The sequence below is a fragment of the Trifolium pratense genome, linkage group LG2, assembly GCF_020283565.1.
Source record: "Trifolium pratense cultivar HEN17-A07 linkage group LG2, ARS_RC_1.1, whole genome shotgun sequence".
Classification (NCBI taxonomy): domain Eukaryota; kingdom Viridiplantae; phylum Streptophyta; class Magnoliopsida; order Fabales; family Fabaceae; genus Trifolium; species Trifolium pratense.
In genome coordinates this window covers 43,362,137-43,377,212 of record NC_060060.1, presented here as the reverse complement: position 1 = coordinate 43,377,212, position 15,076 = coordinate 43,362,137, and the positions used below count along the sequence as shown (strand labels likewise).

The following is a 15,076-nucleotide window of genomic DNA, read 5'->3' as shown; positions in this document are numbered from 1 at the left end:
CCAAAACTGTTGCTGTTATTTTTTTTTTTTTATATTAGCAATAGTTCTACAAAACTGTTGCTATCTATGTGTTGCAAATAACAATTATTTTTGTAGTGAATGGACTGTTGTTATAACAAAATGGATATATAACTGTCTCAGTTTAGTATATTAATTTGTGATGTATCATTATAATCATTATAAATGTAAAACAGTAACACTAATTTTATAGCATATAGCAAAAGTAGTTATTTTCATAGTGTAAAATTGAATTGGTTTTGATTAGTAGTGCTTGTCTTGATATATTAATTTTATAAAAAGAGAAGAATTAAGCTTCATGTTTGCAGAAGTCAGGCATAGAATGCACGCAGAAGATGAAGAAAACAAACACACGGAACATAGCTGCGATAGGTGTTCTTTCATTGTTGTAACTTGTAAGTTGACATGCACTGTTGTAGCACACAGATGATTATTCAAGAGTAATAGTTTCTTAACAGTTAAAAAACTTTGTACAACAAATTTGCAAGACATTCAATTTATACACTAGCTTCTTTTTTCACCTTGTAATTGGTCGGTATAAATTAACAAAGAGAATAGTCTATGATGAATGGATGGTATGATTAACAAAGTGATTTTGCTTCATATAGTCACGTGCAAGAAAGAGGTCATAGATCACAATTGCCACTGTTGAACATGAAATACAGAGTCTTGTTATTATTATGTCAAAAATAAATAAATTACTAATAATATTTAAGAGAAAATTAACACATGAGTTGTACTTGCCTGCGGCAGGCAACATGTCAGTCATGCTGCCCGAGTGCTTGTGTTGGTCAATTATCACACGACGGATGTGATGAATTTTATGCCAAAGCTATCCTGACTCCTCCCTCCTTTTCGTACTTTTCCTTTATTAATGGACAATCAGAAATCCGCAAACGAGAAATGGAGCTGGGTAGACCCTCCTCTGGCAAGCGCTCAAGACTAGGGCAGTTAAGAATCATTAGATCCTTGAGAGATTTGAGGTGGAGAAAACCCTTGTAGTTCATTATTTTTAGCTTTGAACAATTTGTCAAAGAAAGAGACACAAGTGTTGGTGGCAGTAGATTCTCCTCTGGAAAGGAATCCACATTTTCAAACTCATGATCACTAACTTTGAAAAATTTCAAAGAATTGAGTTGAAACAAACCCCACTCCATTCTCGAAGCAATCAGTTTAGGGCAATTCTGTATTTCAAGCAATCTCAAGTCGGCAGGCAAACCTCCCCTTGGGAACGACTCCAGCTCTGGACAGTCAGCCAAATAGAAGGAATTGAGTTTGAACAAATTCCAGTCCTCTCCCCCCAAGGAAATTAATTTAGGGAAATTTCTTATTACAAGCAATTGCAAGTTGGAAGGCAAACCTCCCCTTGGAAATGATTCCATCTCTGGGAAATCGTTCAACAAGAGAGAAATAAGATTGGTGAATAAGTGTAGTTCAAAGGGAAAGGAGAGGGAGCGCCAGCCTCTTAGACCAAGTAGACCAACAGAATTATAGCAATGCAAATCTAAAGAGGGATGTTTTACAAAGCCACTAAAATCAAACTTCAACTCTACAAGATTGGTACTGTTGAGTAAATTTTGCTCTGCGGAGAACTCGGTGTAACGATTTTGCCAAAGAACAAAGTGTTTCAAGCTGGTCGGCAATTCATTTATCAAAATTCTATCACATCTCTCCAAACATAACTCTATGATACTATCACCCTTGGTAATTGATGCTTCCAACATTTTGCAATCACTAATCTTCAATATTTGTAAAGAAGGAAGGTGTTGAGGTGGTGCTCTTTTCAATTTGGGACAATTGGTTATAGAAAGCACTTTAAGCAAAGGAAACCCTTCAAGGCATAACCACTCCTCCCAATTCTCCATCTGCTTAAATTCCAAAACTTCAAGGGACCTGAATGGAAGACTTGTTGAATTACTATTGTCATAAAACTCTTTGCCGATGATATTTATTCCATCACAATGTGAAATGAAAAGCTCCTTCAGAAAAGGAAGCTGACCAAGTGGCGGCAAATGTGAACATAGTTTACAGTGTTGTAGTTTAAGAGATGCTAAGTTGGGTAAATGACAATCCCTTAGCCAATTTGGAAAAGAGTTACCATTGTAGTGTTCAATGGTGAGCCTCTTCAAGTTGCTATTTGGTTGAAAGGCCTCCAAGACATCCAACTCTCTTCCATTGTTATTGAATTTGAAATTCTCACTATAATTCACACTTAATTCTTCTAGATGCTTCTTATCTTTCATATTTGCTTCGGCTGCATCTGCGGGATTAATGACATGTTCCAACCCTGAAATACTCAGTTTTCCTTCAAGAAGATTGAGATTATCCAACTCCTTAATATCAAATTCACGCTTCTCACCCACAACAAAATGACTCATCGTTTGAAGATGATTTAGCGTCCCTATCTTCTTTGGCATCTTCTTAATATAAGTTCCATTCAGATAAAGATGACGTAAACAAACAAGTTTGTAAAAATTTAAAGGTAGTTCAGTCAATTCAGAACACTCTTCCAATATTAGAGTCTCTAGATTATAGAGCTCACAAATAGAATCTGGCAAGCTTGTAATCTTTGTTCTTGTAAGGTCAAGATAGCGCAAAAGCTTTAAAGTGCCTATCTTATCTGCTAGCATTGTGAGTTCACAACCACGAAATGACAACATTCGCAAATATTTTAGTTTTGAAAATATATCACGTTGCAAGTTGTTGCTTATCATGATTTGTTCGCCTTGATAAAATTGTCTTTCTACCAACAGGCTGCGTAATCCTTTAATCTTACAAATTTGGTTTGATATTCTAGCATCATCTTTAAAATCAAGAGAGCACCAAATGTGACGTGTCCTTTCAGATATATCTTGCACTGTATCACCCTCAATTTGTAAGCAAAATTTTTGGGACTCTGATTTCGCCAAATCATTGACAAGATCATGCATGATGTAGCACTTAACACCAAGATATAGTGATTGTTGGAAAAATGAAATTGACTCTAGATCATTGAATGATTCATTACCCAACTCTTCTTCACTTTTGTCTCCTCTGCAACACTTCAACAAACCTTCTGCCATCCAAAGATTGATTAATTGGTTCTTGTCATACTTGTAACCCTTGGGAAATATGGAACAATAAGCAAAACAACGCTTCAGATTGGAAGGAAGATTATGGTAACTCAATCTTAATACTGGATTTATTTTACTGTCGCTCTCTGATAAACACCACAAATCAGTCTCCAATATCTTAACCCATTCACTTTGAGAGAATTTTCTTCTCAAGAGGTTCCCCAATGTTTTTACTGCTAATGGCAACCCTCCACACTTGTCTACAATATTCTTGCCAATTGATTCAAAAATTGGATATTCACTCACATTTCTGTTATGAAATGCAAGTTTCACAAATAAACTCCAACAATCACTCTCCTCTAGTCGCTTTAAATCAAGCAACATGGTGGATTTCATGGATGTTGCAACCTCCCTGTTCCGTGTTGTCACAATAATCTTACTTCCAGGAGATCCTTTGTTAAAGGGAAGTAGCAAACGGTCCCAAATTTCCCCATTCCAAACATCATCTAGAACAAGCAAATATTTTCTTCCTGCTAGCTTCTGTTGCAGTTGGCGTTGAAGTGGTTCCAAGTTTTCACTATTTGGTGAACAATCAAATGACTCAAGAATTGCTTTAGTGAGTCCAACAACATTAAAAGATTCTGAAACATAAACCCAAGCTTTAAGATCAAAGCTCTTCTGAATCATGTGATCATTGTACACAATCTGAGCAAGGGTTGTCTTACCCATCCCACCAAGACCAATTATGCTGATTAATGGTGTGTGGTTGCTAATACCATTATCTAAAAGTAAAAAATTGATTATTTCTTCTTTATCACCCTTTCTACCAAATATGTTAGATTCATCAACCAAAGACGTCATTGGCAGTCTTATTGAATATTTTAGCCCAACATCAAGTTCATTATGAGACAACCTTTCTTCTTTCAATCCCAACACATCCTTTTGCTCTGCAAGAAAGTTTAGCTTGCCTAACAAATCTTTGATCCTAGATTCAAATGGATTAGTCAAAGTTGAAAATAAGCGTTTCCCCTTGCTCTGTCGTCGTACCTTAGTAGAAATTTTATCTAACAGTTGATCTACTTCATATACCACATGTTTTAGTTGATCAAGCCAATTCGTCACGTGCGGGTTTTGGTATTGCTTTGTCTCTGCATCATCCAACAATTGATTGATAGAATTCAGTGTGATTTCAAGTCTTTCTACCAACCCTTTATGGAAGATGTCTTTGAAGTCTCTTGAGGCAAATCTCTCAAGAGTGAATTGAAAGAAAGAAGAAAGAAATGCTCCAGCAATTAACTCTGCCATGATATTGTGGTCACAACCTGAGAGGCTTCCTGTAAGATGAATTTAACAAGTTAGTAACTTGTAGGAAAAAATTGGTATAGAAATAAACACAAGTGTAGAACTAAGAGTGTATGTGAATTTGACAAAGTTCATTTTAAGTCCCACATTGGAAGGGGCAGACAACTTTGGTAATGTTTATATATGGAAGAGTGACTACTATGATTTTGGTGATATATTAATTTTTTAATATCTAGAAGTGAAATAATAATAATTATTTTTCGCTATGTGTGTGTTTCTCCTAGCCGTTGATCGGATATGCAGTGAACTCGGCTGTTTTATCATGTGGACTTCGCGGTTGCTAATATAACAATGCAAAATGAAATCAAAACTATCTTATATACATGGTTGTAGTATCATCCACACATAAAACATATTCACTCCGTCCCAAATTATAAGGGAGAAAACCCTATTTTTTTTGGTCCCAAATTAAATTATAAGGGAAAAAACCATTTTAAAGAATGTTTTTCCTTATTTTCATAAAATTAAATGCAGATTGCATTTAATTTTCTCTATCTCTCTTTTTCTCAATAAACAACCAATAAAAATTGTTTTTACATTTTTTTATGCACACGTGGGTGCCGTAATTTTTTTTATGATAGGACAATATTGTCGTAACTAGAAATATTAATGATACATTACATAATTTTATTTACACTTTTTATATTAATATAATGTAAAAAAATATTAATAGAGTAAATTATAATAGGTAATTAAATGTCGATTTACATTTTTTCTATTAAGATAATACAAAAAATATTAATAGAGTATATTATAATAGGTTGAAAATTCTAAGTTCCTTTCTCTTTCCTAAGTTTGGGTTGCTATGGCAAGATGAATAGTACCAGAAATGTGGATCGGAGAAGATGAAGGGTTGAATGAGTTTGAGGAACAAAAAGAAGCATGGAGAAGGGGATCTGGAAACGCAAATGAGGAGAGAGAAAGAAAGTATTGTTGGGTTTGAGTTGAGTGGTACATGACTCTAATAAAGAATGATGGTATCACATGCATTAGATATGTTTAGGATGACATGACATGAAGTTGAAGCATTAGATTGCATTATGATATGTGTACATTTTGTGATAATTGTAATGTGACACATATGTTTGGAATTTATTGATAATTGTCTATATGTGTTAGACTTGTTTAATGTGTTGATTGTCCGATGATTATAATTGAAATTGGTTTCAATCTCTTGTACACTATGATTGATGTGATATGATGATGTATATTTATAATTTGTGAATATGCATGAATTGTGATGAAGTGTTTAAGTATAGTTTACTTACACTTATATATTTGATTATGTTATCTAACTCTCTGCTTTGTGTTATGTGCTGAACCATTGGGGGTTCAGATACTCAGGTTGAGAATTCGGTTCAGAGTTAGAGGGCTAGCTTGTGCTTAGTGTAGCACACATTTTGGTGAGGAGTTTAGCTTAGACTACTCCTTTAAATATATCTTTTGATGGGTTGTATAGTGTTGCTCTGATTAGGTGTAATACGTGTCGGGATATTCGCTTGATTTGTATTTATGCCTGTGATGACTATTTGATCTTGCTAATCCTTTTGGTTGTAAATATAATATCCATGTTGATGATATGACTTGATGCCTTTGGATATTATGCGAACAATGAAAACTATATTTGAATTTCAATTTCCGCTGTGCATGTGTGTGGAATATGTGCCATGTTTTTGTATAAGAAGCGTGACGCCTTAATTTCTTAAGTGTTTTATTTATTTATATTCAATAAATACGCGTTAAGGGGTTATGGTGTTACATCCTCATCGTGGCACGATACAACTGTTTCTTGCTTAACAAGTCCGCATATTTGTTATATTTTTATCTTCTTCGATCGTGGTGCAATAGCTGTCATTGTGGTGCGATGGATTCAGCTCAAATCGTCATTTTTTGCTCATTTTTATGCAAATTTTTTTATTCTTGCTTCTTGGCCAAGTAACTTGATAACTTTAGGTATTTTACTGTATTTTGGTCTTCAAAAGCTAACTAACTAATAAAAATTATACTAAATACTAGCTAAAAACATCATATAATTGACTGTCATCACCGGTGTTTTAAAAACTGGACCGGACCGACCGGTCAGACCGGTCAGACTGCAAACCAGAAGCTGACCGGTCTGGTCCAGACATTAGATCGGCCATGCTGTTAAACCGGTAGGAACCAGAGAAAACCGGAAAAACTGGTGAACCGGCGGTTTTCCCGAACCGCCAGTTTGATTACTTTTTTTTTTGCGCCAAGATGCCCAAAACGACGTCGTTTTACTTTTTTTTTTTTTTCGCTGAAACTATTTTTTTTCCTCCAAGTTGTTCTGCAACCCAAGTTGTTATATTTTCATTTTTTTTCTTCTTTAATTTTGGGTCTTATTATTTTTAAATGTTGAACAATGAAATGAACTCTCTTTTATATCTCAGGATCTTTTCATTGCAAAAACTAGAAAAATATCAATTTTTAAGCAAAATTGATTTTGTAACTAAAATCAATCACCATAAGTCAAATGAAACAATGGATTTGTAATGGTTGGGTAAATTTATTTTGAATGAAAATCAAACACTCAAAAGATGATTGTAAAATTATGTTTAACTAACTCAAAGATGATTTTGAAAAAATAAAATCCAAACAATCAAAAGTATGAGAAGAGAGAGAGAGAGAGAGAGAGAGAATACAAAGGAGAAGAAGAAAAAGAGATGAAGGAAACTTGACGAAGAGATTCACCATGTTTGGAGAAGATAATACGGAAGAGAAGAAGCATGTGGTGGCTGTGCTGCTATGTTGTAGCTTTTATTCTTTGGCTTTAGCATATCAATTAGTTCTATTTTATAGTTACGGTTTTATAATGGGCTTGGGCCATATTTTTTGAAATGTGGGTTAGTGTAATGAAAATTTGTTTTCCTACCCCTATATTTATCCCTCTACCCCTACAAACTATTTAATATTCCTATTTTATCCCTTGTATCATTTAACTTTACCTTACAAAAGTATTCCGGTACATAATTATTCAATGTTCCGGTATCTTTGGTTTGTTCATAAAAATTTCTGAAGTTTTCCGGTATACAGAAATCATATGTGCAACTTTACCGGACAACTTAAAAATTTAGTCCCGGTTTGTTGTTTCTTCAACAATAGCTTTGTTTCACCTCACAACTTATTCTCTCCTCCTCAATCTCATCTGCCTTAACCCTTCACTCAAAACAACAACAACCTTCTCCCACCACTCCACCACCACCCTTCAAGCACAGTCATAACAAAAGCATCGATGACGAAGCATGCCGCAAAAACATCTTCTAACATCTCTTCTCCGCCATATAAGCCAATCGATTTCTACCAAACCTACTCCCTCGACGACGTCGTTTATCGATCTCGATCCTTTACCAGAGAAGAGGAATGGATTGATTTGGACTTTACTTGGATTATGTTTTTAATCATATTGGAGAAGATGAATGGATTGATTTGTATTTACAAGATTATATGAAAAGAATGGTTTACTTTTTACAGAGACGAAGAATTGGAAAAATATTTTGTGGTTGAAGATGGAGACTTGGATTTAATCTGAGAAGGGCCATTAATATTTATTTTGGAGACTTGGTTGAAGATGGAGACTTGGATTTAACTGAGGAGACTTGGATCTTGAACTCGAATTGTTTTGGTACATACCGGAACAAACCAAAGTTACACATACCGGAACATTGGATAATTTTTTTATGTACCGGAATAGTTTTGTAGGGTAAAGTTAAATGATACAAGGGATAAAATAGGAATATTGAATAGTTTGTAGGGGTAGAGGGATAAATGTAGGGGTAGGAAAACAAATTTTCTAGTGTAATTTGTAATTTTTTATTTTTTTTATTTATTGAAATGTGATTTGGTCTTGAATTTTTATTTTTATTTTTGAAATATGATATTTTTTTAAATACCAAATTATTCAGTTTAATAATAACTATATAGTTTTATTATAGAGACCGATTTAATCTATCGGTTTAATCCGTTTTAATCTGGTTTGTCATGCGATTCGACCGGTGACCCAGTGGTTCGACCAGTGAACCAGTATCCTCGCTGGTTCGATATCCGATCCGGTTTTTAAAACACTGGTCATCACCATCTTAATCTGAGATACTTAAACTTGGTATATCAAATGACCTACAAAATTTGTTTAATTATCCTTAAATTTTTAAAATTTTCAACGATTTGTTTAATAAAGGATGTAATAATTTAACCTATAATGAACTTTATCAAGTGATTATGTATTATTATTATCATAGATTTGAAGTAGAAGAGAAAATTTTTGGAGTGATGCAAACAATAATTTATTTTTTTTTTGTGTTTGAGACACATAATTTTAATAAGATAATATAATTGAAAAATAATAATTAATGACATAAAAATTGAAAATAACTCTTATTTTTTGTACAAGTTTATCTCAGGGAGAGATGTGAGATGAGGTTCTTCAACCATTACCTTTTTTCTACTTTGAATTCCTTTGTTGTGGGACAAATAAGGTAACATACATAATTTAAAAGATAAATTTTTGTTAACAAAGGAAGAGAAGAGATTACCTGAAAGTGTGAGTTCAAATAAATTGAGATCTTGAAACCAATTGAGATCTGTCAGAAAACACAAACTGAAATCTGCCAAGGAAAGACAGAGTATAAAAATTAGAGAATTAAAGATTTAGAGGTAATATAAATGTCAAATATGAAATTTCAGTACCAACTAGGCAACTACTACCAACGAAAAAGAGGAAGCTATATGAGTAAAACGTGTTACTGAAATTTAGAGAGAGAAATTACTTGAATAAATTTGTGTGGAACAGACAAAGAAAGAAACTGAACTAAATTTGTGAGGTATTTATTCAAAGAAAAACTAAGAGGCAGCACAACAACATATATATCAAAGATGAAGTTTCATATGGATGAGTGAATTAAGAAGTAGAAAATGAATGATGTGTTGTTGTGTACCTTTTGTATCAATTTTTTTTTTGACGAAAAAACAGTTGACCTTATTATATACGCGTCGTTCCCGACAATACTGAGACAATGCTGATATAAAATTTGGCCTATGTAAACCAACATTAAGGTCATTCGGTGCAAGTATAGTTTCAACCATGTGGGCAAAATTGTTTTGCCCATCATAATTATCTTGTTGCACATTTCTAACAACTTCATCAGCATCTTGGTTTCGATGAACCAAAGTCACGCCATGATTTGGGATACGAGGCATCCCCATCTGGACTTGCGGTTTTTCTCGAACCGTTACTGGTGGATTACTTTGACTTACATTATACCCACTACATTCAGGCATACCTCGATGTTGAATCGGCATCTGGTTTTGGATTAGTCGAAATGGTTGGCTAGGCAATGGAGGAGCGCCAAAGAAATCAGCAATTCGACTCATTTGACCAGCCAACAATTGGTAACTGTCATTTGTATTATTAATCAAAGGATTTAATATAGTTCCTAATTGTGATGTCAAAGTGTTAACCATTTCATGATTACTTTCATCCATATGTTGCCTTAAAGACATCACAGATGAAGAACTTAAGGCCTGAGTTACTGGCCTCAAACCCAAATTCCCAACACCTGATGTTGAAGGAGAGAATCTTGGAGGACTCTCCATATGTTGATTACTAAATAAATTTGCCATTACAGTTGTTGGCATTCCAAATCCAGGGTTACTTGGGAATGAAAACGGAGATTTAGGAGAACTCCTAACATCATTTAGATTCTCTTGAGAATTCGAATTAACTGGATTCGAAACATGGGAAACTTGTGTTGACCCTACCATGGCAGAACTATGTCCACCAATCGTATTAGAGTGAAACGTAGGGTTTATTGACCCTATTGTCGAATCAAAAGCAACGTCTGAAGAAAACGCTTGTGGGTATCCTTCTGGGCCAGCATTACTAGAGCCTGCGCCAGCATTCGTGGACAAATTACTTGTGGATGCATTTTTTGAGGGGGTGGTCTCACCATTTTTCGACGAGACTTAACACTTGTTAAATTTGGAAGAGATTTGCCACTTCTCAAATGCATACACTTATAAAAATCTAACAATCTTTATGAAAACAAAAAGAAACACACAAAACCAGTCCCACTGGGCGTGCTAATTTGTTTACGCTGGTTTTTCGTAAACAACCGCTAGTTTAAATTAATTACTTGCAGGACCAACTAGTAAATCTTGGACATGTTTTGTGCATTGTTTTAATGTTCGTCATTGAAATAAACAATTAGTAAACCAGTTTGAACGAATAACTTACAAAAGAAAATGTAAATTAAACAAAGATTCACTCTAATGAGAAATCTATTTAAGAACTTCAAAATATAAATTGCAATGGAATGATAAAAATTGCATTAAAATGCAAAAGTTTTACAAAGAAAAAAAATGGTTCACGAATTCATACATTTTCTTCACTGCACCCTTTTCTCTCGAACGCATGGATACTTTTGAAGTGGAAGAAATAGTCACAAGAAAGGGGGGGTTTGAATTGTGACCCTTTAAAAAATTAATCCTGCACTCTTTTAAAAACTAACTCAACAGAAAACGTTAGAATGATCTCAGAAGGATCTGGTTAGCAGTAAAACAAATTCAAAGTGAATTGTGTGCTTAGTGTTTGCTCGAAATAAAAGATGAGGGAAGAGAGAATCAACACACAACAATTATACTGGTTCACCCCTAATAGTATGGGTTACGTCCAGTCCCTCACGCTCCGTGAGTATCCACTATAATCTTGAGATACTAGTAATCTCAAATTACAAACCTCCTTGATCTAAACCAAGATCAACAACCTTAAGCCCTACAAGCTTAATATCTACCTCAGTCCTACAAACTAAGGTGTCACTCAATCAATAGTTACGTATTGACTTGAGCCAATCTTTCTTTTACAATAAGTTGTTCGGATCACAAGCTTTCAAATGAAGAGAAAATCAAGTTGAGAAGCTAATAGAAGAATACACTCAGTTCACTCAATGATATACTGATCCAAGTATGTGATGTTAGAGAGCTGGAGTGAGAGTGGAAGAGTTTGATGACTTGGTCGAAAAAGACAAGTGTAGATCTTTGAACTTTGTAGTTGAAACTCTTGAGATATTTGCTTGTTGAAAAACCCAAAGGTTAATTTGAGAAGCAAATCAAAACACTCAAAATACTCAGAAGTACTGATGAGAATGGAGAGCTTGAGTATGAGTGATGAAAGAAGAGCTTGGTACCTTGTACGAAAAAGACAAGTATAGAATGAATGTTGTAGTGTGAGCTCTCTAGTCTTCAAAGCACCCAAGTGTGCTATTTATAGATGTTGTTTGTCCTTTGTTTCGTGGTCTCCAAGTAAGTTTGAGTGGAGCCAAAGACTAGCCGTTAGTCCTTTTAAAATCTGATCAAATATTATTCAAATAATATTTGATGAGAGAAAAGATGCTTCTTGAGAACATTCATAGAATGATGATGTCATGAGGAGCGTGAGGTTGAGCATCTTTGATCTGTATGAACTTGTTCTCCAAGAACAAGCACTGTTGAAGCCTTGAAAGATCAATTACAACAACTGGATACAGCTGGAGAGAATCTTTCGATCAAGAGCAGAAAGTCTGCTTGATTCTGGAACGTTCTTAGATCGTTCTCCCAGAGTATTTTCTGATTCTTGGCCTAGATCAAATAGAGAGATGTGCATTGCTTGTTTTGATTTCGTGGGCCTCAAGATATTCATGATGATCATATGATGATAGCTGGTCTTCTTATCCTTTTTCTATTCATGTGTACTTGTAAAAGTACAAGTATCTTTCCATTGTAGATCAAGGACATAGTAGATTATTTTTTATGAAGTTCTTTGAGAAGTACCACTTCAAACTTGTTGTCTCCTTTTCATTTGTCCATAAATGTCTTCAAATAATCTCTGAATAGAGCATGTGATCTTGAGAAATAAATTGTCAAAGACATGTTCATGTTTATTTCTTAAACATGACCAAATAGGAAGCTTTCTTTTGCTATCATTTAATCCTTGCCTTAAATGACTTATATCCTGTAGAGATTCTCTTCAATGAAGTCCTTTGCAAAAGTGCTTATTTGTCTCTTGTTCAGATGATATCAATTAAGTGCTTATTGTTGATGTATAACCTTGCACGTGAGAAAAAGTGCAGACTGAAGAATGTTCTCTGATCATTCTCATAAACTTGCAGTTTTCAACAATTTCAAGTAGAGTGATATATAATGAATGAACTTTTGTTCCTGTCTATATTAATCACTCAAGAGCACTTGTTAGATCACAATAAGTGCTTGTGTTGAAGTACTAACCTGGAAGAGTTTATTCCTTGAACTGAAGAATGTTCTCGGATCATGCTTGAAATAGTATTCAACACTTTTCTTAAGGAGTGGGACATATAATCTTGTTGCTGCAAAACTTCCCATAATTCCTTTTGATGTTTTCACACATTGTTGTATGTTCATTGAGTATCTTTGAGATTCTTCAGTAAAGGCGTGAGTGTACTCATAATGAGAATGATTAAAACCTTTATGCCTTGTGCATAAGCTCCTTTGTAAAACTCATGGAAAATCATTCTCAAACATTGTCATCTTGAGAAGCTTTGGTAGGATGATACTTTGACGTTAATTGCAGTAGTAAATCCTCAAAGCATGTAGTACAAAACTCAATGTGAGTTTTGTCACACAACATATATCCTTTTGTAGCTTATAATCCTTTTGTAACATCTATCCATAGTATATTCTTTTGTAGCTTGTGATGCAGGTTTTTCCATAATGATTCCTCAACTACGTTCATCATAATCTTCCTTGAATATTTAATTCTCATTGTAAACCTTGTGATGAAGAAGAAGACTATTAATCATGAAGTTTACTTTCTTTGCTTGAACCTTAAATCAATCCTCGTAAACAATAGTCTTTAAAAAATCTTTTTGATGCTTGTGATACTACTGTTGTGATTATCTGATGATCCTCCAAATCTTTCACTGTTTGAGTATATAAATGCACTTGTTGATGTGAGTGGCTTCTAGCTCGTCCACTTTTGCTAATATCTATCTTTCAACAAAAACTCAAGTGCAAACATCAGTAGATCACCATTCATAAAACTTAACATTTATTCCATAAGGTTTGTTGTCATTAAAACACTAAAATGGATTTTGCCTCAACAACTTTAGGTTTTGTGAATTTTTGTATTTGAATTGTGACCCTTATTCCAACTAAATGAACTACTATTTATAAGCATAAGAATGAACACCTGCCTATGAAAACGTGCTTCGCTAGCTCTCCAAACCCATGAACCCACGATCTCTTGATCAAGCTTGAAAAGAGTAACCGCTTCTTTAGCTCTAACTGTCGCTCGAATCTAGCCATGAAATCCCTTGTTATTCCCTGCTAAAAATGAAAATAATTCTAAGTCCAGAAACTTACACATTCTGAATGCTAGGATTCGAAACCCCATTCAATTTGAAGGCAATTTTGCCTTTTTGTTAATGAAACATTTTATGAAATTAAGATTTCAAATAAGCTTAATTAGGTAATTTAATCACATTTTCATATCTTTTATTAACTTAATTAATGCGTTCATTTTGGACCTTCATGGATACATTCCATTTATTATTTCCATTCATTTTATTTAGTCGCATATTTAAGATGACGCACCAATTTAGCATTAAATGCACATGGTCAAAAATTCGAGATAACACCCTCACCTAGCGAGCACTTCCAAAATCTGGGTGCTCTTCTACGATTTTGAATTGTGAATGAGAAAGTAACGATCTAAGAACTTCCGCTCTAGCTGTCTCCAAGTCTCAATCGTTCCGGCGGGTATCGTGTCCAACCAATCTTTAGCACGGCCGGTGAGAGAATGCTTGAATAACCTCAGTCTTTTGTCCGATTCGCTCACGCCCGGTGGATCGGTATAGTCGCAGGCTTCATAGAAGTGAGACAAGTGTAAGTTCGGGCATTGAGCTTCCGAACCTGAATAAGGATTCTCTTTTAGGGCGGAGAGGACCGTGTTCTTGATGTCGAATGAGACAGGATTCGCCGGCTGAAAGCCTTGATTTGCCAACGCGTCGTTGTCTCTTCTCCCATAATCACCGAAAGTACGTCTTTGTGGTTGAGGAACCGGTGGAACATGGACCGGTGGAACCTGTTCTTCTTCCATAGTCGCTGAATTCTGTCCTTGACAGTCCGGTGTACCACCTAGCAAAGCTCTTCCTCTTGAAGCTTGAGCTTCCCTTGTTGCCTTCCGAATTGCGCGAGCTGTCTTTTCAATTTCTGGATCGAACTGTAGCTCAACGGGACCTGTCCTCCGCATGCACAAGGAAACACACAAGTAGAACGCTCTCGACAGAAAAATGTAAAAACAGAAAGAATAAAGAAAACACAGAAAATATGAACACTATTGCCTTGTCGAATCAATCACAATCCCCGGCAACGGCGCCAAAAACTTGATGGATTATTTCGCAAGTGAACGAATTACCACGTAGTAATAAAAATATCGATCCACAGGGATTGTGTGATTAAACTAGTCGAATAGTGCTCATAGACATTATGCAAGAAATACACATAAATTGGGGGTACGTTGAGTGATGAATTGTTAGAAAACGTGCTTTGATATAATGGAAAAGCGAGGTAGAATCATCGGAATCACCTAGTCTATAGCTAAACCACATGCAATCTGC

At 34.9% G+C, this 15,076-nt stretch overlaps 1 protein-coding gene across 1 annotated transcript; it reads right to left on the bottom strand.

Annotated features, from left to right (window-relative positions):
* Positions 1 to 18: 18 nt before the first annotated feature.
* LOC123908931 (putative disease resistance RPP13-like protein 1) lies at positions 19 to 9,395 on the bottom strand. Its single transcript, XM_045959676.1, has 4 exons — positions 9,218 to 9,395; positions 8,984 to 9,055; positions 763 to 4,405; positions 19 to 663 (listed from the first exon to the last, which is right to left on the bottom strand). Exon 3 carries the CDS (start codon positions 4,374 to 4,376, stop codon positions 840 to 842), a length of 3,537 nt encoding a protein of 1,178 aa, XP_045815632.1. The 5' UTR covers positions 4,377 to 4,405; positions 8,984 to 9,055; positions 9,218 to 9,395; the 3' UTR covers positions 19 to 663; positions 763 to 839.
* Between the last annotated feature and the right edge of the window lie 5,681 nt (positions 9,396 to 15,076).

What these genes read in the sequence shown, in the direction of transcription:
- LOC123908931 (XM_045959676.1), bottom strand. Translation starts at nt 4,376, where the DNA reads ATGGCAGAGTTAATTGCTGGAGCATTTCTTTCTTCTTTCTTTCAATTC.